Source organism: Penicillium taxi, assembly GCF_028828555.1.
Source record: "Penicillium taxi strain IBT 34144 chromosome Unknown utg000004l_segment0_segment0, whole genome shotgun sequence".
NCBI classification, from domain to species: domain Eukaryota; kingdom Fungi; phylum Ascomycota; class Eurotiomycetes; order Eurotiales; family Aspergillaceae; genus Penicillium; species Penicillium taxi.
This window is the reverse complement of record NW_026643206.1, coordinates 965,664-991,358: the sequence shown is the minus strand read 5'-3', so window position 1 is coordinate 991,358 and position 25,695 is coordinate 965,664. Positions and strand designations below refer to the sequence as shown.

At 47.9% G+C, this 25,695-nt stretch overlaps 11 protein-coding genes across 11 annotated transcripts; 7 read left to right on the top strand and 4 right to left on the bottom strand.

The window, feature by feature from the left end:
- Positions 1–473: 473 nt before the first annotated feature.
- Positions 474–3,476, top strand: N7495_005280 (uncharacterized protein; the record flags this gene model as incomplete). The annotated part of the gene is made up of 1 exon (XM_057207931.1): positions 474–3,476. The coding sequence occupies one exon, from the start codon at positions 474–476 to the stop codon at positions 3,474–3,476; it is 3,003 nt and encodes a 1,000-aa protein (XP_057061705.1).
- Positions 3,477–3,890: 414 nt separating this feature from the next.
- On the bottom strand, positions 3,891–5,787 carry N7495_005279 (uncharacterized protein; the record flags this gene model as incomplete). Its single annotated transcript, XM_057207930.1, has 5 exons — positions 3,891–4,800; positions 4,856–5,104; positions 5,161–5,178; positions 5,241–5,326; positions 5,383–5,787. The coding sequence occupies 5 exons, from the start codon at positions 5,785–5,787 to the stop codon at positions 3,891–3,893; spliced, it is 1,668 nt and encodes a 555-aa protein (XP_057061704.1).
- Positions 5,788–6,403: 616 nt separating this feature from the next.
- On the top strand, positions 6,404–7,851 carry N7495_005278 (inositol polyphosphate multikinase; the record flags this gene model as incomplete). Its single annotated transcript, XM_057207929.1, has 2 exons — positions 6,404–6,483; positions 6,654–7,851. 2 exons carry the CDS (start codon positions 6,404–6,406, stop codon positions 7,849–7,851), a joined length of 1,278 nt encoding a protein of 425 aa, XP_057061703.1.
- An 878-nt stretch (positions 7,852–8,729) lies between these two features.
- Positions 8,730–9,279, top strand: N7495_005277 (mitochondrial 37S ribosomal protein uS19m; the record flags this gene model as incomplete). The annotated part of the gene is made up of 3 exons (XM_057207928.1): positions 8,730–8,762; positions 8,956–9,137; positions 9,237–9,279. The coding sequence occupies 3 exons, from the start codon at positions 8,730–8,732 to the stop codon at positions 9,277–9,279; spliced, it is 258 nt and encodes an 85-aa protein (XP_057061702.1).
- Positions 9,280–9,878: 599 nt separating this feature from the next.
- Positions 9,879–10,808, bottom strand: N7495_005276 (putative TFIID and and SAGA complex TAF10 subunit; the record flags this gene model as incomplete). Its single annotated transcript, XM_057207927.1, has 2 exons — positions 9,879–10,319; positions 10,524–10,808. 2 exons carry the CDS (start codon positions 10,806–10,808, stop codon positions 9,879–9,881), a joined length of 726 nt encoding a protein of 241 aa, XP_057061701.1.
- A 445-nt stretch (positions 10,809–11,253) lies between these two features.
- Positions 11,254–13,825, bottom strand: N7495_005275 (uncharacterized protein; the record flags this gene model as incomplete). The annotated part of the gene is made up of 3 exons (XM_057207926.1): positions 11,254–12,411; positions 12,465–13,573; positions 13,747–13,825. The coding sequence occupies 3 exons, from the start codon at positions 13,823–13,825 to the stop codon at positions 11,254–11,256; spliced, it is 2,346 nt and encodes a 781-aa protein (XP_057061700.1).
- Positions 13,826–14,790: 965 nt separating this feature from the next.
- On the top strand, positions 14,791–16,548 carry N7495_005274 (uncharacterized protein; the record flags this gene model as incomplete). Its single annotated transcript, XM_057207925.1, has 1 exon — positions 14,791–16,548. One exon carries the CDS (start codon positions 14,791–14,793, stop codon positions 16,546–16,548), a length of 1,758 nt encoding a protein of 585 aa, XP_057061699.1.
- A 363-nt stretch (positions 16,549–16,911) lies between these two features.
- On the top strand, positions 16,912–19,045 carry N7495_005273 (uncharacterized protein; the record flags this gene model as incomplete). The annotated part of the gene is made up of 3 exons (XM_057207924.1): positions 16,912–16,996; positions 17,187–17,757; positions 17,920–19,045. 3 exons carry the CDS (start codon positions 16,912–16,914, stop codon positions 19,043–19,045), a joined length of 1,782 nt encoding a protein of 593 aa, XP_057061698.1.
- A 1,439-nt stretch (positions 19,046–20,484) lies between these two features.
- On the top strand, positions 20,485–22,574 carry N7495_005272 (putative serine/threonine protein kinase (Nrc-2); the record flags this gene model as incomplete). Its single annotated transcript, XM_057207923.1, has 4 exons — positions 20,485–21,361; positions 21,423–21,596; positions 21,660–21,785; positions 21,841–22,574. 4 exons carry the CDS (start codon positions 20,485–20,487, stop codon positions 22,572–22,574), a joined length of 1,911 nt encoding a protein of 636 aa, XP_057061697.1.
- A 781-nt stretch (positions 22,575–23,355) lies between these two features.
- Positions 23,356–23,889, top strand: N7495_005271 (DASH complex subunit DAD3 family protein; the record flags this gene model as incomplete). Its single annotated transcript, XM_057207922.1, has 2 exons — positions 23,356–23,562; positions 23,629–23,889. The coding sequence occupies 2 exons, from the start codon at positions 23,356–23,358 to the stop codon at positions 23,887–23,889; spliced, it is 468 nt and encodes a 155-aa protein (XP_057061696.1).
- Positions 23,890–24,176: 287 nt separating this feature from the next.
- Positions 24,177–25,476, bottom strand: N7495_005270 (mitochondrial 37S ribosomal protein uS5m; the record flags this gene model as incomplete). The annotated part of the gene is made up of 2 exons (XM_057207921.1): positions 24,177–24,394; positions 24,447–25,476. The coding sequence occupies 2 exons, from the start codon at positions 25,474–25,476 to the stop codon at positions 24,177–24,179; spliced, it is 1,248 nt and encodes a 415-aa protein (XP_057061695.1).
- Between the last annotated feature and the right edge of the window lie 219 nt (positions 25,477–25,695).

The following is a 25,695-nucleotide window of genomic DNA, read 5'->3' as shown; positions in this document are numbered from 1 at the left end:
TTTCATTACGACCGTTTATGCCCAATAACTTATCACCGCACATGTCCATTCGCTTGAAGATGTCCTTTGTTATGGCGGGTCCCTCAACATCGTTTTGTAAATGTTCTGATACTATTATTGTACAGAACTGTGGAGTGTTATTGGCTATTCGTCTGGTCTCGCCCGGTCGCCACTGCTGCCCTATAGAACATAGTCTAGAGTTGATCACTGATGCCCGATGCACGAACAGTTATATACCCTGCTCAACCCCGATACGCACACGTTGTCCTAGTCTATGACATCTGTCGAATCCCATTGAAATGAAATTTTCTTGAACCTCAGGCTGATCCAAAATTTCTTCTTCTCCTTCAATTTTCATAACACATACTATGAGCCATCCTTCTCGAGAATATTTCCCAGACGACTTAACAGCAGGCTAATCTTTTTAAAATACTTGTTTTTCATCTGTGCATGATTAAAATATTACTGACAGAATGCGGCCTCCTCGAACTGTGCGCTTCCAACGGCCCCCGCCACCTTCAGTGGAAGAAGAGCCTGTTTCACTCTCGCGAGAACTAAATGGCCTCAACAAGCTGGGTGAGAAGCCCGGCGTCGAGGGTACCTGTGCAAGAGGTGCCGTTGATCAATACCCGATCATATTGACTGCGGATTCTTCCACCTCGGCCAGTCCTCCCATCGCTAATGTGCCCGGGATGGGCAATGTCTCTTCCGATGACAACAGCAATGGACCAAGAACCCCTCCTCTTCGTTCTCCGGAGTACGTCGAGCGTGTGGACTCAAAGTCGCATAGACGCTCACGCACCTCGGAGTCTGGTGGCCGGAGCTCTCGATCTAAATCAATTGAGCGTCCTCGTCACCAAGAGCCTGGTGTTCGCATCAATGGTTCTAAATCAAATGAGCATTCCTGTATTTCCGATCAGAGTACTCGTCCCCTTCGCTCTAAATCAATTGAGCGTCCTCGGAATTCGGAGCCTGTTGGTCGTACATCTGCGCCGTCCAAACCGAGTGAACGTTCCCGTGTCCCAGAGCCCGAGGTCCGGATCCCACGCTCTAGATCAATTGAACGCTCGCGTCGTCCGGAGCCGGTGGGCCATACATCTGATTCAAAGCTGAACGAACGCTCCCATCATTCGGAGTCTAGTGTCCGGGCATCTGACCCTAAGATAAACGAACGTTCACGTGCTCAAGAGCCTGAGGTTCGAACACCGCGCTCAAAATCAAGTGAACGCTCACGTCATTCACAGCCTGTTGGCCGCGCATCTGATTCAAGACTGAACGAACGTCCCCGTCATGCGGAGCCTACTGTTCGTGCCACTGGCTCTAAATCGAACCATCATGAGCGTTCCCGTGCTCCGGAAACGCGTATTCCCCGCTCCCAATCGAATGAACGTCCCCGACACTCGGAGCCTAGCCGGACATTTAGTTCAAAGGCTAATGAACGTTCAGAACGCCCTCCGCGTCCTCGTTCCCCTCCCTCATCGGGCTCGAGCAAGCCTCGAGAGCGCCATCACTCTACACGGGATAGTTTCCCAATTCGATCTCGCCCCCATTCATTGTCACTAAGCAGTGGAAACGAAACCGTCTATATAACAATTAATTCAGCCCGTGGATCAGAATCTGACAAATCCCACCATCGTGGCAGAGTGCACTCAAAGGACCGTTCGAGTTTCGGGCGGTCCAACTCTGGGCGACACAGTGCATCAGTGGCACGGCCGGTTCCAGACCGTTCTGAACGGCCTCGGTCTGAAACTATTGGATATATGTCAGACTCGGCCGCCGCACGCAGCAGATCGATCTCCCAGCATCAGCGAGCACAGCCAGCTCAGTCAACACAGCCAGCTCAGTCAGCACAGCCGGCAGCTGTTCCAACGGTTACAGAGAACTTACCTGTGGAAAATCCTCCAAGAATTCCTACTCTTGCCGAGAGGGTTGAGGAAAGGCTTCGATCGGCAATTACAAAAGCCCCGGAAGTTCCCCAAGTCCCAACACTCGCTGAGAGGGTTGAAGAAAGACTTCGATTAGCTGGCGCAAAACTTCCGAGGGTTCCTACCCTTTCAGAAAGACTCGAGGAAAAGCTTTCACTTCGCCATGCTCGTCATGAATCGGGCTCCCACTCCGATACAGAAGCACCTTCTAGGGCTCCCGATTCACCCTCTCGTGGTCATCATGTTTCGAGTCTTAGATCCCAGGAACGTCTACCGACTTCACGCCCAAGAGCGACATCGGTGACCTCAGGTACGGCTCCTCCACATGCGGTAATTCGTACTTTGACGTCGAATACGGCTCCTGCTTCCCGTGCGCCCTCAACTACTCGCACTACCTCGAGATCTAAATCTCCCGACAATACTCTCGCCGTATCAACCAGATCCTCACGAGAACCGTCCACGCAAAGATCTATCCCAGGCCAGTCCGCACTCGTTCAGTATAATCAGCCACAAAAGCGTGCTCAAAACGTTCCTGGGATATACATTTCTCCCTGTCCACGCACCACTCCCTTAGCCGGTTATGAGGACTGGTACACTCTCAAAGGCCTAACACATATCGACATATGCCCCTCATGCATGAGCCAAATCGCGCACTCTCGCTTCCGCGACCTCTTCATCCCAAGCCTTGCAAAGCCTCCAACCGAAGCAGTCAGCTGCGTATTCTCAATCCCATGGAATCGCCTAGCCTGGACACAGATGATCCAGAAGCAACACGATAGTCTCGAAATGCTCTACCAGATGACACGCCCACCCCCAGGAACCAATCCCTGTTCCGGACGTATCATAACCGAACAGACCTGGTATCGAGTCCTCGACCCAGATACAGGCGCCTTCCTACCCCGCTTCCACATCTGCAGCAGCTGCGCACGCAATGTCCGCGTCCTCATGCCCTCGCACCGTGACACTTTCCAGCCCTGCGAAGAACCTCAAGAGCGTGTCTGCGACTTCGCCACCACTAGCCCGCGCTTTGTCCAGTACATCGACCTCCTCGACACAGCTGCTTCCCGCGCAGAAGCTGATCCAACCCGTCGCCCAGAGTCGCGCGAGTTCCTCTCCTACGCTCGCCGGAAGGTTGTTCTGCGCGACTGCAGCCGCGACAAGCCCATCATGAGCACATGGCACTACATCACCGCTCTACCAGAACTGAGCGTTTGTGAAGACTGCTACGATGATGTGGTCTGGCCGCTTGCCAAAGCGCATCACCCTATTGCGCGCATGTTCTCCACGTCTATGCGGCTTTTACCCGGGGACGGGCCGAACCGCTGCCGCGAGGCAACCTGTCAATTGTACTCGCCACGCATGCGCACACGACTGCGGGATGCGGTGCGGAATGAGGATTTTGAATCTTTGAAGTCTATTTCTCTGCGGCGGTTTGAAGCTGAGCGGCGATTCAAGGATCGGACGGACGAGTTGCTTGAGGCGGAGAAGAAGGGTTTTGATTGTAAAGAGGAGATGAAGAAGGCAGAAGAGGAGTGGAAAAGATGGGAGTGATGGTTTCTTATTATATTTTCTATTAATTGTCATTGAATTTTATTACTTTTCGGTCTTGTATATCATTTTGTCCACGGGTATGGCTTGGGACTTTTTTGCTTTTTGATTCAAAAAAGGGAGGAATTAAAATCTACGAATAGTTCTACCCAATACGAATCTGAAATTATCGATGAATCTTTTTAGGAATCCCAAAGATCTTCCCCAGGGAGCTAAAGCCCCTTTGGAATAAAGCAACTTTCAGGTAATCCGTATTGCAAGACCTTTGGTAGGCCCGCAAACGCAAAGCGCAGGCATCCTCACTCATAAATTCTCAACTGAAGGTGATCTCCCAAATTAGTAATAGCGAGAGTTCCTGCAAGAACACATGCAATTTTCTTCAAGAAAGAAAAGAGATGGGAAAAAAAAAGGAGTCCACTACTCCGCGTCCGCCTCATACGGCTTATCAACTCCCTCCTCCACCTCTTCCTCCACTACCCAAGCCGGTTGCTTCTTGGTTACCTTCTCTCGGGGCGGTTTGTAATCGACCATGAGGTCGTTGCCCAAGACAGTGTAGAAGGATGGGTAAGCACCCATGAAGTCACCGCAAAAGTAAAATCCAGGAGGGCTCGAGCTCACATAGAAGATCTTTGTGAGGACCTTCTGGCCAGGGTAGAAAAATGGGAGGAGACTGATTTCAACTGGCAGATTCATAGACCTGTGAAAAGGGTACTCTTTTGACTCCCATTTCTTGCGCTCAATCGGTCCCATGTCAATATCCGGCTTAGCAGGATCCATGAAGGGCTTTGCATGAACGATTCCGACGGGTTCAAACAATTTGGCTAGCGGTCCACCTTGGTAATTGGTGTAAAACAACTTAGTCTCTGGGCTTGGGAACTTGACACTGATTACTTCGAACCCATCAATGTCCGGGATAGGCTGGACAGGGCAGATGCCCGACGACCAAGGTGATTCGATGTTATAAAGGCTACTGTCCCCAGTTGTAACAGTAATCGCCAGTTTGAAAGTAAGACCAATTATGGTCTTCTTCTCTTTCTGCTCTTCTGTATCATTTTCTGTGTTGGCTTTGCTGAATATATCGTCGGGGCCCAAGATTTCTGCGCATGCTAGGTTGAATCTACCTGGCCCCTTGCGTACAAGCTGCATGTTCTTCCACAGTTGCTGCTCAGCTTCATCACACGTCTTACGTGCCCTTTCAAGGCTAGCCTTGTGCTCAGGGCAAACGTTGTGATAGAGCAGGTAATTGTAGAAGTTTTTGATCGTAACCGTCGCAAGCTTGATCGTCTCCAAATTCTCCGGGCGAAACTTCTGCAGAAAGAAAGAGCTACTGTAAAGGCAGTTAAGTTTTGTGAGGTTTCTCGTTTCTCAAAATATCCACTTACAAGTAGCCTTTGAGGGCCAGATCAAAGTCCACGTCGAGATTTCCGCGACTCAGTTCAATCATTGTCTGGCTGCGAGCTCTGGCTGCATCCTCATCCTTCATCTCACGCAGCTCACGTGTTCCGATGCCAGTTCCGTAGTTCTGGCTGACTGTGATGCCGCCGTACTGCAGATACTTCATGAAGATGTTGCGTCGGACCGGGTCAAATCGTCGCTTCATCTGGAATCGAATCAGGGCATCATCAAGTCGGCTAAGTAGAGCGTCAGTACATACAGGGAGATTGAAGACCTGGAGTCTGATATCTACTCGATAAATGGGGCGCCGCTGGGAGGGTTGTCAGTAAATCCATGTCAAAAGATAAAGGGAGAATGTTTAACTTGACATACGGGTCATAGATGCGACTTTCATATTCAGCCTCCTCCACAGTAATTGGAGCATCAGTTGCCCAGTCCTCGAACCCAGTGGGCTTGTCCTGTAAGAAAGAATCATCAATAAGAGACTAGTATGGAGGTGAATTTTGGTATCTACTTGGGCTCGCTTGCTCCGAGATTTCTTCTTCTTTTGTTCAACCTTAGCACAGGGATGCTTCACGCTAGGCAGTTTGGGGAATCTCAAAGACGCATCTTCGTCATCAGAATCTACAGCCAAAGCCGAAGCAAGCGTGAAACACGTATTAGAACACGTCTTTGGTGCGATCCGGGATTTTGGCACTGCCTTCTTTTTCAATGGCTTCTTTTCCTTGACCTTTGGAATGAAGGATTCATCCTCACAATATGCTTGTTTGTGAAGGGAGATCTTGCCTTTGGGGTTAATATCAGATTGCATTTTGGAAGTTGTGATCTTTAGGAGAGGGCTTTCATCATTGATGGCATTTTTCATGATTGCAGGGTGCTTTGAAGCTTCTTTGGGAGGGTGGTTGTGGCTATCTTCCATGATGGGCAGAAGTGCGAGTGGAAGTTTGTGAAGGAGGATGAAGAAAGGAAGAAAGGGAGAGAAAGAAAGTTGAAATAAATAGGAATCAGAACCAAACAGTCTGAGACCTCAGGCATTCAATTGCGAAGTGAGTTGCACAGTTACAAGTGAGAGAATTGAACAATGGGAATACCTAGTAAGAATAAAGCAACAACATACAAATCAAAGTACACTTCTTTTTTTTGCTTTCTGTTTAAAATTTTGATTTAAATTACATTATATTGTACAAAATAAAAGCACATAATAAAAAATAGGAGCTAGAAATTAAATAAATAAATAAAAAAGAGTTCATTGACTTGAAGTTGAGTTGTTCTGATATTCTCCAGGGCTTTCTTTTTAGGCCATATGTTTGGTCCACATATCCATATCATGTCAGATCTTGCCGCCTCACCGTTTCACGTCAATGCATACCGAGGTTGAGCCTTTCGGTTTATGCTAATGCTGACGACAAGTACTGAGTACTCTAGGTCTTACGACTTGTCCATTTATTTTTCTATATAAGCTCCGTTTCACCCCGTTGATTTCATTATGCAATGACTAAACCCCACAAACGCGCGCACTCCACGAATTTCCAACCATGCCCTCTCCAAAAACAGACCAAAGGACACAAGTAGACAGTGATGGTCTGGTACCTTTTGACCATGTTGCTGCGGGGCAGTAAGTCTTCTTCCTAATCCTATCCACGCGACCCAACCTAACCTACCTGAGCTATGGTGTCGTGCGGGCGGGGATCCCCCGCCCCCTAGCAACGTCTAGCTTGGAGATTCAAGCTTCTAGATTGACTTTGGGCCTTTTGCACCCTTTACTGACAAGCTGCTTCTTTCTAGTGATGGTGTTCGCTGTACACTCTCCGGGGCCCTAATCGCAAAGCCCTGTACAAAACAAGAAGTAGATTTCTACGAATCTAGTGCCCTCCACCCAGCCTTTCAAGAGTTCATACCCCTTTTCATCGGATGTCTATCTTCGGCTGATCAGCAACAGCCAGCGGCTGTTGCTGCAGCTCAAGAATCTGGGGCTTTGTTCCTCCCAACCCCTTCAGATGCTCCGACAGCTCCCGCACGTGCTATCGCTGCCGAATCCGTATCACAACCCACACCGCGAGATATGGGACCGAGTAAAGGGCTCGAAAAGCCCTGGGTGCCCTCGGGAGGTAAAAAGCTGGAAACAGGCTTGTCAATTGTGCTAGAGAATGTGGCTTGTGGGTTCCGACGGCCCAATGTGCTGGACGTGAAGCTTGGAGCGCGTCTTTGGGCCGACGACGCACCGCCTGCGAAGCGCAATAAACTTGACATTGTATCCAAAGAGACGACCAGCTCAACATTGGGATATCGCATTGCAGGTATGAAGGTGTGGATGGGTGAAAATGGTGAGACTGAAGGCGGGCGGACCGCACCTATATACGAAGGGTCTGAATGTGTGAAAGGGAAGATCATTGAAAAGGATGGCTATCACCGTTATGACAAGTGGTATGGGCGTTCCTTCAACGATCGCAACGTGAAGCATGGCTTCGAGACCTTTCTTGCTGGTGCCAAGGCAGGGAAGATGGATCGCTCAAAATTAGTCGCGCAACGGCTTGTTGAGGAATTACGGAATGTACAACAAGTGCTTGAATCTGAGGAGAGTCGTATGTATTCGTCGAGTGTGCTGGTGATCTATGAGGGAGATCCAGAAGCAATGGAGTATGCTCTGGAAGAGGAGAAGAAAGTCCCCGAGTCAAAAGATGACGAGGAAGAGGATGATAATGAAGAGGTCAATTTTGAATTCACCGAAGAACCCATGGAGCTTCTTGATTTTCCTTTCGCAGATGGGATGCCCCAGCAAGCCATCAATATCACCGTTGACCCCTCAACGGTGAAGATACCATTTCTGGACAACGAAGAGGACGAAGAAGAGACACCCAAAGTTCATGACCTGAGAATTATAGACTTCGCACATGCTAAATGGACTCCTGGCGAAGGTCCAGATGAGAACATGTTGCAGGGGATTCGCAGCTTGATCAATATGTTTGAAGAACTTGCTGAGTGAGGATTTATATATAAATATATGTATATGTATACATATATGCAGACGACCTCGGGTCTTCGAGTGGTTGCGGGCGACTACTTGGGGTCTTTCAAGTACAAGACACTTCATAGCGATTTAGTTGAGCGTCAATTTTTTTGGTCTAAATTTTATATCCACTTGGAAACTTATTGTCTAGGCGGCTCAAGCTTGAGGTATGTTTTTAGAGCTATCATCAAGTTATTCCACATGTGGAACCTTGGAAGGAACCTTGAATAGATAAGTAGGTAATACTACTAGTTGACCTATTAGCACTTACCTCATACTGGTATCATACTAGTGGGAGATCAAAGTTGCACAGGTGATTCCGATTTTAAAAGACTCTACTTAAGGTATATTCCAAATGATGGTATTTGTTGGAATATGGAACAAAGCGGTCATGTGATCAAATTGTTACTTTATAATAGATAGCAAACTAAGAATGAAAACCAGACTTTACAACCACTTCAAGAGGACACAAAGATATCATAGGGGCGTAAAGCGTTACCTGTGATAGGTGTCAGAAGTGGGCGTTAGCCTCATCACCTTTATCGAATAGCTATTCCACACTTGGTACAGGTGTACCGACAGTATTCTAAGATATCAGTCACCAACATGACCCATATATTTCAAGATTGGTTGAATATTGAACTTCAAACGGGGCCAGCAGCTTCAATTGTCATATAGAAGAAGTCAGTTTTAGTAAATTCCAAAAGTTCTAAGCCATGGAAACCATATTTTCAATATAATTATTCGAATATTGGAAATGTGATGATATACGATGATCCGCGATCCGCTGACATAATCCAGCGAGTCTTTTCCAACTTCGGATCATCGAACTTTTGGTCTTGTTGCACGCCATCATGTTTCCCACACGCGCGCTATTAGGCCGATCGGTCTGGAAAGGTAAGAATGAATTCAGTTTCATCAATTCAATCCGTCCAAGAAGAAACCCGCTAACCCAATTATCCAGGCCCGAACATTGTCCCGTATGTCCAACCACCAATGCATAAATACCTACATTCAACCATTCAAGAGAACCAGGATATGGCAGAAATGATAGCAGCACTAATCTCCCATGGTTTCTAGTCTTCCTCTACCTCGTGTCTTCCCCCTCCGCCAAATACACCCCCAATCCGCACCCAGAAGCGCGCTGCAACTATCCTGCCCAATTTCGTTGGCTTGCGCTTTGCTGTCCACAATGGAAAGACATACCAGGAGATTCAAATAACTGAGGAGATGGTCGGTAGAAAACTCGGAGAATACGTTGCGTATGTTCTATCCGCTATAGCAACCTCATTTCGAGGCCGCGCAAATGTGCCAGCTTGTGCTTGGATATAAAGTCAACTAACAAATTTGGCTTCTGGTAGGACCCGCAAGCGTTTCACATACAAGCAATCTAAGAACAAATAATCAAATCGCTCTGGTGCAAACCTACCCCGGTGGAAGTGTATACTATAATACCTCTTTGAACTCCCGCGGACACCGTCGACCTTTTCTTGTTTCGCGAACCCTTCAATTCGTCTTCCAGACCTGTGGATTTAATTCCAAGGAGCCTTGCGCGAATACCCTACCAGAGTACTGGAGTTGGAGAACACGGCAAGAATGCCATTCTTTCTCTTCTCCTCGAAGTGAGGCATTTCTCTTTGATTTGGCCTTTGTTGCCATGTACAGATATATCAATAGTTCCCTTATGTGACATTAGCTACGTGTGGGATGGAGTTAACCATGGAAATTGTTCAAAATCAACATCATTCATGAGTCTCATAGTAGATGCTGCAACTCCATTGCGTCAATTTTAAATTGCAACCCAGAGTAAGGAAATAAAAATAGAAACTCCAATTTCTGGGACCGTCCCAGCCAGTTGATATGGATGCCCAGGGCCGAAAACATAATACCCGACCCCATCTTGATTAAGCTTGTACGCCAGCGCCAGAGAAGCATTAGAAAAGAAAAGAGAAGAGAAGAGAAGCAAGGCACGGCAAGATGACGGAACTGCCTTCACCCAGACACTAACGATAGAATTCACCGCGCTTGACGGTGACTCCATACTCGGATACCGCCATGCCGAGATCCTCCATCGTCAATACGGTCCGGCCCTGTCCAGTACCGCCAGAACCACCACCACCAAAGCCAGGTCGCTGGATGCCAAGGTGTGTGTTGCCCTTGCCGCCCTTGCTATCACCACCGGTTACACCACCAGGTGCAGCGGTGCCCGCGGGTACGCCCAACCCAGATGCGGCATTCAGACTGCCCATGGGATTACTGGCCGAGGAGCTGTTAGATGCGCGGATGCGAGCATATTGATATGAGTCGGCAGCGATATCAGAAATGAATTTTTGCGTCGCTAGCGCAAGGAGTCGTGCTAAGTGAGGTGGGGTTTGGTTTGGGCCTGTGCCTAGGGGAGGGAGACCGGCAAGGGTGAGGTAGTGTGCTGTGACAGCATCGGGAATCTAGAGAAATGTCAATTTAGCAAGATTGGCCCTTTTGCTATAGAATAAAATGGTGCCTTTCGCTCTCTCTTTTCATCTGGTTGCGGGGTGATTTGTAGCGCATTCCGCGCTCTGAGTTTGATATCGGATCCAGCATCAGATATATGCCCAACCCGACGCAACGAAAAAGAGGCGAAAAATGAAATGAGAGAAATGAGCACATACGATTGGTGCGTATTCATCCATCTTTCCCAGAAATTCACGCAAGCTTGTTTCCTTCTTAGATGGTGGCGGTGCTGCAGTGATAGGCTCGAGAGTGGCATCCTCTTCCGGACCAGCGCCGGTGGCGGCTTCGTCGATGTTCATATCGATATCTCCTTCGTCTGAACCGTCGATGCCAGGTTCAGCTTTTATGGCAGAGTCTGTGGGTTCTTGAGACGTAGAGGTTGGAGGAATAGAGGGCTCCTGTAAACCGCTGGTGAGGTGAGGTTGTTGTTGAGAGTCAGCCATGTTGGTAGATAAATGGCTTCCGGTTGAAACTCAAACTCTCTGAAACTGAACTGCAGGGATTGCGAGACCAATCAATTCTTGGTTGCACTTGGAGTTGGAGATTCGTTGCTTCGCGGAGAAGGGCCAGTCAGACGCGGGCGGAGTGCACGGACCATAAATTATATAGAAGTCAGCATATGAACTGTACTGACTAGCTACTGATGATGGTAATGATAAATTTCACTAGGAACTTCCATTTGATTCTGCGACTAGCTTTTCTTGATCTTACAGTTGAGATAAAACTTTACCTCATGAATCTGTCTCCATACAATGGAATGCCGCTTTAACTCCAGAAAACCAAGACGAATAATCATACAAACACCATTTTTGACTTCACTAAGCCCGCTACAATCGAGAATTAGAAATCAGACGGAATTTTTGATGCGGATTCATAGCCAGATTGGGTCTACTGCTGCATTTGCATGTGCTGATCGAGATGATCTTGGGTGGGCGCAGGATTATGCTGGGAGTAGTGGTTTCCATGAACCTCCTGACTGAGGGTTTGCATCAGCTTTTGGTCAGCAGTTTGATCCAAAGCAGCTTGACTATTAGGATCTGGAGGAAGACCGGGTGATGCAGACATCTCGTGACTGCCAACAGGCGGAGCATGTGCTCCGGCAAGGGCCATCATGCCCTTGATACCCTCAACATGGGCCTTGTCCTCCTCTCCCTGCTTCTTCTGACGCTCACGTGCCTCACGCTTGGCAGCCTGAGCTGGAGCACGAGTCTTCAATTCACCAGTGACAAACTGGAGGTAATATGGGACCTCAATCCCGCTCTTCAAGAAGAAAAGTTTCAGGTTTCTGGCCTTATCTTTGAGTTGCACCTGGTTGCGGTCCTTAAGGGCTTCACTAATACTTCCACCGGGCCCAAACATAATTAAGATCTGACTCCAGTGAGGGCCCTTCACCCGGTCCAGACCAGCCATGAGAGCATTTTCTTCCTCTGTAGTCCAAGGGCGACGTTGGCTCGGCAAGCCAGACTTGCGACTTGCTGGAGACGAGGATTTAATAGACGCGGCTTGACGGGCTTGCTCGTAGAGGACCTGGGTGGGCTGTGATTGAGAGATATGAGGAATGCCCGGCATGTATAACGGGTTTGCAGGAACATTATTCCGACCATGGATGGTCTGTCCGGGATTGGGAGGGGTGTAGTGATGATACTCTTGGTTTCCATTGCCGAGAGCGGAATTGGGATATTGTGGTTGGACCACGGAGGCGAAGCCGCCTACATAGGCAGAGTCCGCTTGTGGCTGTTGAACTTGCTGCTGCGCGGGCTGCTGATTCTGCTGAGGATGAGGTGTGCTGGCCTGGGAAACTGACCGCTGCTGGTGTTGATGCTGCATCTGGGATTGCTCTTGGGAGCGACGCAAGCTGACACCCTGCAAAGCGATATGAGCAGCACGAGCCGCACGAGCCACAAGATCACCATGCATATTCCGATCCACCGGGACCTCTACTGGCATGTTGACGGAGAATTGGCCTTGGTGAGTGGTAGTTGGGGACTCCTGTGTAGCGGATTCTTCAGAAATTGACTGTTGCCGACCCTTGACAGTTTTCTTTCCCTATTTAGTGTAAGCAAGAAAACAAGATGAGACGATTGGAGCTTGTAGCTTACAGGCTGAGTGTTGATAGTGTCAAAGTTCTTCGAAATGTATTGGGCAAGGTCTCGAAGGAAGTCCTCCCAGTGGTACTTGTCTGGTAAAGATTTCATTGCCTCTGGGTTGTCTACTTCATGGAGGAGGTGCTCCCGGCGCGAAGTAAGGCGCTGAACAAAATCTGTTTCACTTGGTGCCAGCTGGCGGGAGCCTGGTCGTCGTGCCAGCAGTAGCTCCTCCATGTCCTCTGGGAAGAGCTTGTACAGCAGCTGGGTGCGGGTGCAAGACTTTGAGTTCATGCCGGAAATAAAGACTTGGGTCTTCAGCTCTAGGTACAGCGCAGCTTGACCCTTTAATAAACGGCCACCTTCAGGAACAAAAACATCCAGAAAGTACTCGTTCAATTCAGAAAATCCAATTTCCTGAGACCCAAAAAGGCTTGATACAAACGAAGCCAGATTAGCCTTGCGGAAGATATCAAGTTGCGACTGGTCGGTAAACTCCAAGTGTTTAGGCTTAAGAAAAGAGCCATCGATTATGTAAACGCGCTTAGTATGGTCAAAGAGTGAGCGCATTACGGCATAAGCCTGTCCATTCTCATTTCCTGGCTCAGTGATCATGGTTGTGAGATCCGAGTAGCTGTTCTTCGAGAGAAATGAGAGAATTTGGGTTGCCAGGTTGTCAAGAATTGGGAGACTTTGAATCTTCAGATGAGTACTGGCTTTGAGGAAAAGATGTCCCGTAGAACCGGGGAAATCACCCTCAGCGGGTATTGTCTGAGGACCCATTGCGACTGTCTCTTCACTTCTTTCAGTAAAGTCCATGATGTTGGAAATCATGGATCTCACATCGGGGCTGTTTGGACTTTCGAACGTTGAGTTAGGAGTTGCGATATTTTCAGTGCCGATGCGCGGGGTTTTGATGGGCGCCATGGAATCAAGAACACTGTCACTGAAAGCAGTGTCTAAATCCCCTTCAACTTTATGAACTGGACTGTGTTGGACGGTCGCAGGGAGTGAATGAACGACGTTGGAGGTGGAGAGGGGAAGTGAAAGTTCAATGCTAGCTTCAACGGCTGACACCGAACCGGTGCGTCGTCTTTTGGTAGGAGGTGAGTCGTGCTCCTCCTCTGGAAGAGGGCGACTGAGGATCTTGCCTAATCACCAGAAGAGAAAAAAAATAAGTAAGTAATGTATCTAGGATTGATTCTGGTGACGAGGGAAAGAAAAGATTGTTGAGGATAACGAGACAAGGGGAGTGAAAGTTGGTTGGGGGATTAGAAAGTGAAGTGAAGGAACTTACCCAAGTCTTCATCTTCATTAAAAGAGGGCAGTTCAGTTGATCCATTGTATGGTAGTTGAGAGTCTCGTGCCTCAGCCATGAGGGCGGTAGGGCGGTAGGATCAGGCAGTGAACTTCCTAGAGCAGAAATAAGGGCTTAGGGATAGGGCGCATTTGTAGGGCTCAGGGAGGAGAATGGAGTTTTCTGCCAGAGAACGATAATTGGTGGATGGTCACACCGCTCTCAATACCGCTTTGGTGGAGTAAAGAAGGCATGAAAATTAGAAATAACATTGTGATTGATCTTGGAAGCTTGCATGCTTAGTCGTCTAGAACGTTCAGTATCCACATTCTTAGTCGTTGTCGGTCGTCGTTGGTCGTCGAGATAGACTATTAGAATACATATATGTCTAATATGCCCGGTTTCTCAGGCCTCTATTTTCAACCTCCACTCATACCTCAACCTCCATTTTTACCTCAATCAGTGTATTATCAAGCTCTGGAATTGCGCAATTAGTATTGAGCATATATTATTTATCTGACGACTAAAATTCCAACGGGCAATTGCTGGAGACTTGGCTAATATAGTGCGCGTCATCGACTGGTGTAACCCTCGAACCAATTGAGTAGCATCATCTGAAAAAGGATGATTTGATGAAACTCTGACCACACTGATTGGAATGACAATTGAAAGATTGTTAAATTTCGTCTAATTATGTAGGTACTATCTAAGATATCAGAAGGGGATGAGCCGCCAGGGCTTCCATTCATACTGCGAATACCGAGGTGTTGAATCGTCTTCGACAATATCCTATACTTATCTGGATATGTAATTCACTATTGCATGAGTTGTTGCTGAAAGCGGAAGTTCTTTGGGCTATTACATGACATAATTGAGTCCATATAGGTCAAATGGTACGGTATAATAGACCTGGAAGCAGATAGCCCATGGATCCTACCCTATCACTCTCGATACAGGTTGACTTGCCTTTAAATCAAGCATATCCCCTCGTGTATAATCAATATAAATGCTTCTCGCTTCTATGTATCTTATGCTTTAAGAAACATGCTGACCAGCCGCCATTTCAACATACTGTTACTCCAGGGATTTGCACTTGTTGCTGCCCAGGACTACTCAGTGAGAGTTTGGAGTGTCTTTGCGTACACTCTATACGGAGATAGTACGCCCAGTGCTTTGGCCGAAAAGCAACCAATGGGTCTGTCGGAATATGGTGCAAGCCAGCTGGCCAACGTGGGATCGAGTTTCCGTGATCGCTATGTTTCCTCAGCAGGAAGCAGCAATGCCACCGCGACGACTATTCAATACATTGCACCAACCATCTTGGATTCAAAAGATGTGGATGTATTGACAACCACCGACCAATGGGTCATCGCATCCGCCCAGGCGTTTATGCTGGGTCTGTATCCACCCCTGGGCCAACTGAACATGAATTCCACCGAGTCAATAGCCGATGGGATTGATTATACTGCCCCATTAGATGGCTACCAGTTCCCTTCGATTGTTACCTTGGGAGATGGAGACCCCTCTTCTGTCCTAGTTGCTGGACAAGCTAAATGTGATATGTATCAAGCCGCAACATCAGAGTATCAGAATAGCGAAGATGCAGGACGAATTATATCGAAGACCAAGGCATTCTACACGCGACTCTGGAATCAAGACCTGTTGGGAGCCTTCGACGACGAATCATCAGCCACTTACTCGAATGCTGTTGCCATTGCTGACTATCTGGAGTACGAAGTCTTGCATAATAGCACCGCGCAGCAGCTTATCAGTGATGATGAGTTGAAACAAGCGCGGTGGCTGGCAGGACTCTATACATACTCAACAAACAGACAAAGTGACTCTTCGAGCGAATCAACTATTGGTGAAATCTTCCCCATAGGAGGTCAAACATTAGCCACAGCCATTCTGGAGGCGTTCAGTATGAATATTGAGAGCTTTGGTACCCAAAAGAAGATGACACTATTGTTTGGTGACGATGAACCCGCTGTGGCTCTAGCCTCCTTGATGGGCTTGGCCTCGAAGCAACAGTCTAATTTCTTTTCTCGTCCAGTCAGAGGAGCTTCGTTGATCTTTGAACTTTACAGTTTTGAGTATGATGATGATGAACTTGTGGCATCCTACCCTGAAAGCAGCAATTTGTACGTGAGATTTTTCTTACACAACGGAACGGATTCTTCCACGGAGTTTTCGTCTTACTCCTTTTTTGGCTACGGACCAAGCCACACAGGAGTTCCTTACAGCGAGTTCCAGACCGATATAGAGACTTTTGCAGTTCAATCAACCGAGGAATGGTGTCTGATGTGCAACTCGGACTCCATCTTCTGCAAAGGATCTCTAGGTGATGACGGATCCACATCCAAGAAAAGAAAAGGAATGACACCAGCTGTCGCTGGCGTTATTGGGGCCATCGTTGCATTGGCTTTTATTGGAGTGTTAACGATTGTTGGTCTTTGTCTATGTCGTCGGTATAAGGGAGGAGAAATTAAGTCAAGCAAGCCAAGTGCTGGAGGGTTTAAGGGACCTACAAAGCTTGGAAGTGATACAGATGTGTCATTCAGAAACCCTATCTGGGAGGCGAATAAAACCGCCGACATGGAGCAGGATGATGGCATATCCTCGAGTGGGATCGTTGCCCGCGGACATGAGCGCCTAGGTAGTTGGGAGATGGGACAGCAAAGGAAGGAGAACACCCTCGCTGGGGATAGTCATCGTCAGATATCGTCGGCGTTGGATGAGCCTGAGGAAGAGTGTTGGATTAATTCAGGCCTCAAACCTGCAAAAGTTCGAGAGAGTGTGTAATATGATTGAAATGTATAGATTCACTCAGCTCATGATTCATAATTATCTCGAGATCGCTTTATACTGATCAAGGGAGACACTATATCAATTACCCTCGGACTCGGACTCATACTCAAAACAATGTCAGTCAATTGTTTGAATACAATGATGTTCTGCTATCACTCCGAATATTTAAAAACAAAGCGAATTGTGCCACTGTCTCGCCGCTTTCAAACAATCTAATCGTATTGTTGTGATGCTCCCTATCTCTCCTTCCTTCCTCACCCGGCATTGCACTTTCCTTACCAAGGCAAAGTTATCGACGACAAATTTATTTCCTTTTTCCAGTTTCAATCAGGTATGTCCTCTTCAATTCAATCCAAGATGAAGTACAGCATCCCAACACTACTGGCTTTTAACCAGGGCTCCAAGTGGGAGCATTGTGACTGGACTGCCAACATCGAATATTGTAAGTCACTTTACACAATCCCCAATCCCTCAACACTAAATGCCTGAGCTTGCAAGCTTCAAGTCCGGTGTTGTGAACATATGTGTTTAGACTTATGTCATGTTTGACATATGGTCAGGGCTGATGCATAACAAACTGCATGGAGTATCGCAAAGCCCCCAAGAGAATTTCATGCTGATAATTCCTAAAGGCAAGCGACAAGGTTCCTCTTCACAGAGGAAGCCAGGTCTTTCCGAGAAGACTGCAAACAGTTCTACCAAGAAATCAGCTCCATCTTCCTCGTCCTTCTACCCCCGCAAGATCACCACCAAAAAGGGTAGACCACTTTCTCATTCACAGAAATACAGCAAAGAGCGACCACGCACACCAGTTGTCACTAACGACGGCTTTGCTCAATTTTTGAGAAAGCATTCCTCACCAACACACCAGCGTGTCACGGCTGGTGGCAAGATCGTCCCTATGGTGCACAGCCAGGAGGGAGCCCCGCGTTCAGGTAGTGGGATTGCGGAATGGCCATTCACATTGGCAACCTATGCTGATGATGTGCAATCGCTTATGGACATCCATTCTGAGCAATATCGTCAACACCAAGAAGTTGTTGATGCTGCAAACATGGCTAATGATGTGCAAGATCCAAATGCCCCCATTCAAGATCATGGAAACGGGCAAATGCATTACGCAGTCTCTGGTGTGGAGCCGTCGCAAATTCCCACCTACTTCCCACATGTAGCTGCAGCCTCAACCAGACAGGAGTATGATCAGTATGTTTACCATGACGACTGCAGACTTCGTCATTTTCAATCAGAGCTAGATTCTTGGTACACTGCATTGAGACAGTCTCCTTTTTCTATGCCTCATCATGTTAATAACGTGGCGTTGATGTTCAACTGTGCGGTGAATAACTTCATAGCCGGTACCCTTAGCGTGACCGGATCCTCGGCTAGAACTATTCAGTCTCTTCAAGAAATTGAGATCAATCTGGGATTTCTGCTCTACGAAGTAGGCCGGAAAATTGCCCGAACTCTGAAGACTCACCCCCGTGATCGAGATCAGCGCATTGTGTTTTCTCTCGCACGAGGAAATATCCATCAGGCATTCGATTATTGTTTTGAGGTGGGATGGACTCCTTATCGATCCCAGCAGGTCAATGTTCCTATTCAGTATAACTCTGTCAGTCGGCTCAACACTGGCGGCGCGTTTTACCCGCGTCTCCGTCTCCTCATGGCGACGAACTTTGTTGGACAGAATATCGTTTTTGTCCCAGGCCAGCGCTTTTTGCCGATTACCCTAGATCCGACGACTGATCACCATGGCAACTTCCTCGGATGTAATACCCCCATTGGCCCTGGTCGAGGTCCCCGGCGGGTGAACAACCCCTTTGGACGCCAGAGTGCCGAAGAATGGGTGAATGAGGTCCCCTTTGCAACCATTCAGAATGATGACAGCACTTTTGGGCGCCAAAGTCGGAGCAAGACCGAGGAATGGGTTGACGATGTTGCCTTGTCAACCGGCCAAAACGATGACAACAGTTTTAAACCCCAGAGAGAGGGTCAAAATGTTGTCGAGAGTATTGTACCAGAAGATATGGCTAGCAATGCAGCTATTGCCACTATTCAGGCTAGCCCTGCTGTCAGCCCTGCCGAAAATCACAGTGAAAATGTCAGCGACGATTTGGTCTACAGGTCCAGCGTCTCTCTCCCAGAGAACTGTACCGATGAGAATAGCCTAGGCAGTGGGGACTCCGATACCAGACGACTCATGAGATGCCTGGAAGAAGTCATTGCTGATGACTCCGAGGTATCTCGGGTCAGTTTGAACAGCCGCTGCGGTGGGAACCTTATCAATGGACAATTCCTGGGAGGTCTGGATGGAACATGTGAGCTGAATGACTCCAAGGCATCTCGAGCTGGATTGAATGCCCACAGCAGCGGGAGCTCTGGCAATGGACCATCTCTGAGAGGCCTGGATAGAGAGCCAACGCAAGCTGCGCTCCCCAAGAGCGGGGTTTGTGAAGTTGGAGGACAGTCCGCTGGGCTGCGAGACCTGTAAGTTCCTAAGTATATCTGAAAAACATTGAATTTACCACTAATATTGCTATTATAGCTTGTTAGTAATTGAACCAGGTGATGGTGAAAACAACTTGGGAGAGCGGACTGTGAGCGGGCAGACCCAATCTGGAACCATGACTCGTCCCAAAAAGCAGTGTTGGTTGCGCCGGCTCTGTCGGCGTCAGGATTAAATGATAATCGGCAGCGAACAATGAACAGCGGACAACGGACAGTGGACAATGGGAAATGAGCAATGGACAATGACAAGGACAATGACAATGACAATGACAATGCACAATTGATATCGCAGGATTAAGTGATGGCCGGATCTGGCAGTTCCAGACTTAGCCTTGATGGGCATGATGTGAAAATCAATGGAGAATTTTATTTGTTAGCACGATTCATCCAATTCCAATGATTCAATTCTTCGCTTTATCGTCTATGCAATGTAGTGATAGTGTTCGTATTGCTACACCTAGCTCATAACCAGTGCTAATATGGATGCGGAGTGTTAAACAGACCTGAGTCCGACCTTCAGCCACCTTGCTCTCATTATTTCTCAACTTTTCATCTTTGGACAATGATCTGCCAACTTCAGATAGCTCTGGAGCCCTCGGGATTAAGAAGAGCACCTCAGAGCTGAGAGTAGATCTCCCCATACAGCCTTGAAGATATACCTCTTTCATAGTTAAAGCGACTGAAATACTTCATATTAGCTTACCTAGGTAACCCGTCCTGCTTGACATGGTTTCAGCCCACTGAAGAATCCAGATGCCACTTTCATAAGTATTACTAATAACTATAGAGTCTGTCCGCTATTATTATGATGTTATCATGGTGGCTGAGAGTAGAGGCTTGGCGGGCTTGGCCATATATCACATGATCTCTCATTGTTATCGTTTCATCCGTTAACCAAGTCTCGCCACTAGAACTTATTACTATCTCAGTATAGTATATGGTAATCATTAGATATATTCATCAAATTGTTCAGTATCCTTCTCTTTGTTATAGGAAGTTTTGCCATGTTTTTTATTGTATATCCTATTTTACCCGCAGAATGCTGGAACACCGTGACTAATCATAACTCCAATTCGAACTCCACTTGGTTGCCCCGTCGCAATCCACTCACCCTCTTTCGCCTCCAATCTGTCCTGATTGCCCTTTCTTTCAGTCGCACTTAGGATGCGGTCTCATTGATGAGTCCTGCTTCTGCCTCTACTGGTTTCTCATTCTTATTGTTGAGATCTCGTTTCAATCGAGTATTTACTTAATCAACAACACTCTCCCCACGGTATCCCTATCTGGACTATCCCGAGCTTTGACACCCCGCCACTACTTCTATCTTTCCCATCTTCCCAGCAACTTTTCTTTGACTGTCAATCCCCGTTGCTGTAATTGGATACCCGCTGCATTGTTCCCTTGCCGAAAGTCCACCCCGTAATGACGCAACTTTTTGCGTCCAGTCCATCGCCCATGAACGACAAACGCGGGAACTTCCCCGGTCTCTCACTTCCATCTCGAAAACACTCCAACGAGTCCGGCCACCTACAAAACAGGATCAAGAACTTTTTCCGGATCAATAGCTCGAGTAGCCACACCCCATCCCACACTAGTAGTACAGCCAGTCAGGATCGCGAACGAGAGAAGGAGAGTCAAGGGGCATTTGCCAAGACTGAGAAGGCCGCCTTCCGCCAGTCTCGATTCTTGCCAGCCATTGGTCGTAATCGTTCAACAACCGTTGCCAGTGAAGGCAATCCTCTCGATGATAACTCGCCCACAGCAACTGCCAACCCGTACTTCGCCCATCAGGGCCTGCCGGCACTACGGCATAGGAACGATGGGTCTGCGCCATCATCTCCTCCTGATACACCCGAGTTGCAGGTCACCGGGGTATCGGTTGCGGAACAGGCTACTACCACCAATAAAGAGGAGCTAGCTCGCAAGTTACGCCGTGTTGCATCGGCTCCCAATGCCCAGGGTCTATTTGCTAACGGTCAAAATGAAGACGTTCCTCCGATATCTCAGATCGGCAAAGAAGCTTTGGTTGACCATACTGCAGTTGTCGAGCCATCCAGCCTAAATAACTCAAGCATTGACAAAGGTATTTTGGCTGTCCCTACCATCGGGGCTAATGGTAGATTTGCAGACGTTGTTGATGCTCCATTCCGCCGTACTTACAGCTCAAATTCGATCAAAGTTCGAAATGTGGAGGTGGGACCTGCAAGTTTCGACAAGATCAAGTTGATTGGTAAGGGTGATGTGGGAAAGGTCTATTTGGTCCGAGAGAAAAAGTCGAGTCGACTTTTTGCCATGAAGGGTAGGTTCAATGATGATCGGCAGGAATATTTGTTCGCGGCCATTGACTAACATTTGCCTAGTCCTTAGCAAGAAGGAGATGATCAAACGCAACAAGATTAAGCGTGCTTTGGCTGAACAAGAGATCTTGGCCACAAGTAACCACCCGTTTATTGTCACCCTGTATCATTCCTTCCAGTCAGAGGATTACTTGTATCTCTGCATGGAGTACTGTAGTGGTGGAGAGTTCTTTAGAAGTGAGTATCCAATGCGGTATCAAACGGGAAGTGTTTGAATATGACGATTAACCCACCTGATAGCTCTACAAACTCGACCTGGGAAATGCATATCCGAAGATGCTGCACGATTTTATGCCGCAGAAGTCACTGCCGCTCTGGAGTACCTCCATCTAATGGGCTTTATCTATCGAGATCTCAAGCCGGAAAGTATGTTTATCCACTATATCGATGGCTTTCATCAAATTAATATAAATCATCACAGACATTCTGCTGCACCAGTCAGGTCATATCATGCTTTCAGACTTTGACCTATCCAAACAATCCGGACCCGGTGGCGCTCCCACCATGATTCCCGGCCGAAGCGGTGGTAACTCCACTACTGCTCTCCCCACCATCGACACAAAGTCGTGCATTGCTGATTTCCGTACAAACTCATTTGTGGGCACTGAGGAGTACATTGCACCCGAGGTCATTAAAGGCTGTGGCCACACCAGTGCCGTTGATTGGTGGACTCTGGGAATCTTGATCTATGAGATGCTTTATGGGACTACTCCTTTCAAAGGCAAGAATCGAAATGCTACATTTGCTAGCATTCTGCGAGATGAGCCGCAGTTCCCAGAGCATTCGGGTACGCCGCCGACTTCCAACTTGTGCAAGTCATTGATTCGCAAACTCCTGATCAAGGATGAGACCAAGCGTCTTGGTGCTCGCGCAGGTGCATCAGATGTCAAGACCCATCCATTCTTCCGAACAACCCAATGGGCGCTCATTCGTCACATGAAACCACCTATGATTCCACATCAGGGCCGTGCTGGCACTGACACCGTCAATTTCCGCAATGTCAAGGAAAGTGCCAGCGTAGATATCGGTGGCACCGATGAGTCCAGGATGAAGGGAGTACCAATGGACTCCGGTCTGGCGACCCCGAATGGCGAGTTGAACGATCCCTTTGAAGAGTTCAATAGTGTCACTCTCCACCATGAGGGAGATATGTGATTACGTTCGATACGCAAAGTGCACGCCTTGTACTTGTATTTTGATTTATTTCTTCCTCTAACAAAAAGCGGAGGGCAGCCGCCTGGGCATCGGCTCTCCGACGACCATGATGCATTGACGACTGCATTTATTCTATCTTCTTCAATGCAACTTTTTATTTCCTTTGGTTCGGGTGTACAAGGCGTTTTTTTTTGGTGAGCCTTGCTGGCTCAAATAATGCGTTCTGACTGTCTGAAATCGTGTTTTCGGTTGTTGGCCATTTCATCCAGCATTTTGCACTGTCATCATATCTCAAGGCCTCGAACTCACTTTTACACTTGACGATGCGAGACACACAACACACCCGTTGTGTCACGATATTATGGACTTCGAATGTTTTTATTTTCTGCGTGTTTGTTGAAATTGGTTGAAAGCTGCAGTACACGTTTGGTCCAATTTCTCTCCTTGCAGCGGGCGGCGTTTATGGGACTATGATCTTCGGGCTTGTGACACTACTTGAAAATTATGTTTTTTAAGTCTACTGGATATCTTGATGTTAAATGTATTTTGCTCTTATTTAACACTTTCCGCACTTCTCGGTAATAATAGTACGCGGTAAATAAATCTTGTCTTATAATCTTCCCACGTAATGCATTTTTAAAGGATGGTGATAATCGAAATATTTTGTACTATTCAAGGTAATTAGGGCGCGGCAGAGCAGAGTGGACCCTGACTTTCGCCGCCTTCAAGCCCATGGGTCCAGACATCTTCTAAACAACATTCAACCCTCAAAACACCAACAATGTCTACCTTCACCCATGACGATGACCTCAACGTAGAAGACTATTCCTACACAGAGCCCGATCCGGCTCCCACAACTCCCACGCCAGCAGAACAATCAATGAGCTCAGGCACAAACCCACTACTGGCCAATGACAACCCGCACGTCTCAGAGATCGAGCAGGAAGTGCTAGACGAATACGCGAGACTTCTCAGGAACGTGAACCAAGTGCGACATACCCCTATCCACGGCCTATTATCTATCGTGTAATACGGATCTGCTGACCTCATCTAGCTTTCTGACAAAATTGATGAGCTCGCCGGTTCTCCCGCCTCTATGACGTTGGACGGAGTGCGTCTTCTTGAGCGGAAGACTGCAACTGTTTGCACACTTCTCAAGGCTAGTGTTTATAGCATTGTTCTGCAACAGCAGATCTGGAATGAAAATGAGGAGCAGCAGCAACAGCAACAGCAAGGTGATAACGAGAGTCAGTTTGGGGATCAGGATTATACGCATGCTACGGGTGGAGGGTATGAGGATGTGACTTTCCAATAATTGTAATTGCTTTGAGTCCCTTTTCTTCGATAGAAGATGTGCGAGGCTGTTGTTGTTTATCTGCGTATACCCGGGTTATAATGGTTTTTCTTGGATGGTGTCACGGAATTGCGCAAGGCTTTTATTCGCTTTAAGCACTTAATATTGTGTACTGAGACGGATGAATGTTGAACCTTGAGAAATGTATTTCTTTTCAATGACCAACGACTACGAATACAAGTACATGCAAAACACACATGGAGAAGAGTAAAGAGAAACACATTATATACACGTCGAGGGAAACAACGTTAAACCTTGCCAGCATAGTAGACCTTGCGGACATCGACCATCTTCCGGCCACGAGCCCGGGCAACTTCTTCTGGGTCTTTCTGGCTCATGAGAGCCTCATATGCGGCCTTCACGGTGTTCATCTTGTTGCGGGAACGGTTCACCCGAGCGGCGAGGTCGTGAATGCCGGCAGCGCGACACATTTCGTAAATCAAGTACTGGACACGGAGACCGAATCCTGTTATATTGTCAGATCGGGGTGGTGTGGTTAAATGGGAGAGGAGGCATACCTGGGGGACGGTGCATCAATTGCAATTCTACGGCTCCGACCTTGCCTTTCAGATCACCAAAGGTGGTGCGGTTCTCATAGCGAGGAATTGGCTGCATGTTGCGGATGGCACGGTACTGCGATTGGATCTTCGCATCGGAAGCCTCATCGGACTTACCCTCGCCAATACCCAACAGACCTTGACCATTGCCTGCAATTGACAGACGGTAGGCACGACGAACCTTTCCAAGACGAGTTTGGTTTACAACACTGTGGGAAACAAGAGTTTTGGTGCGGAGTTCGGCGACCTGACGGTCTGTGTAGCCGGTGGCTAGGAGGAGACTCTTCAAGGCATCGGTCATCTCCTCAGCCTGCAAAGATCGTTCCTTTTCACCCTTCTCGGCAGCTGTCTTCTTTTCCTCTACGCGAGGCTCATCAATGGTCTCTCCGGGGCCGAAGAGATCAGGGAGCAGAGAGCTATGCGGGTCGAGTTCGTTCTCCTCTTTTCCGTGTGTCAATCGCAGTGACTCTCCAAACTTCACAAAATCTTCTCCGGTAGCACCCTCAGGCAGATTTGCGAAAAATCGGCCAAAGTCCTCGATGAATTCATCTTCACTCTTCAGTTTGAAATTGTAGTCCGAGTTCGACTGAGGGGCCCGCGTGTTCCGGTCGATGCCAGGCTCGATAACGGAAAAGTCGTCCAGGTACTTGAATTTACTCGGGTCATCACGCGCTCTGAACTGTTCTGCGAGATCCTTAGGGTCAATAGCGGCTTCACCTGCGCGGATGGCTTCCATCTGCGCAGCCGAGTACTGCTTTGCCAGGTGAGCTTTTTGCTCCTCCGTGTACTGCTTGAAATGCTCCGGCTTCAGTTCCGTTTCAGACTCTTCAGTGATCTGTTTCTCCGAGGATTTCAAATTGGGGAATTTGGGTTTCCGACTGGACAGCGACGCTGGGGTTGGGTGGAATTGGCGACGAGGCACTCGCGTGCCGGGGACAACAGCACGGGAGAAGCTGCAGAACAGACATCTTGCCGGCCGGGCAAGACTCATGGTGAATGAATGAAATGCTATCTGACCAGCAGGACGTGAGTCACTAGCAATCAGAATCTCAATTAAAACAGCGCAACGACAATGACAACGAAAGCCAGACTACAGCCGGGGAACGGAGGACGTTCAAGCTTCGGCAGGAAATTCTTCCTTGCGGGCGGTCAGTTCACAGCCAATCACCGATGTTATAGATACGCTTCCTAAGAAATTTCCTAGAATTTC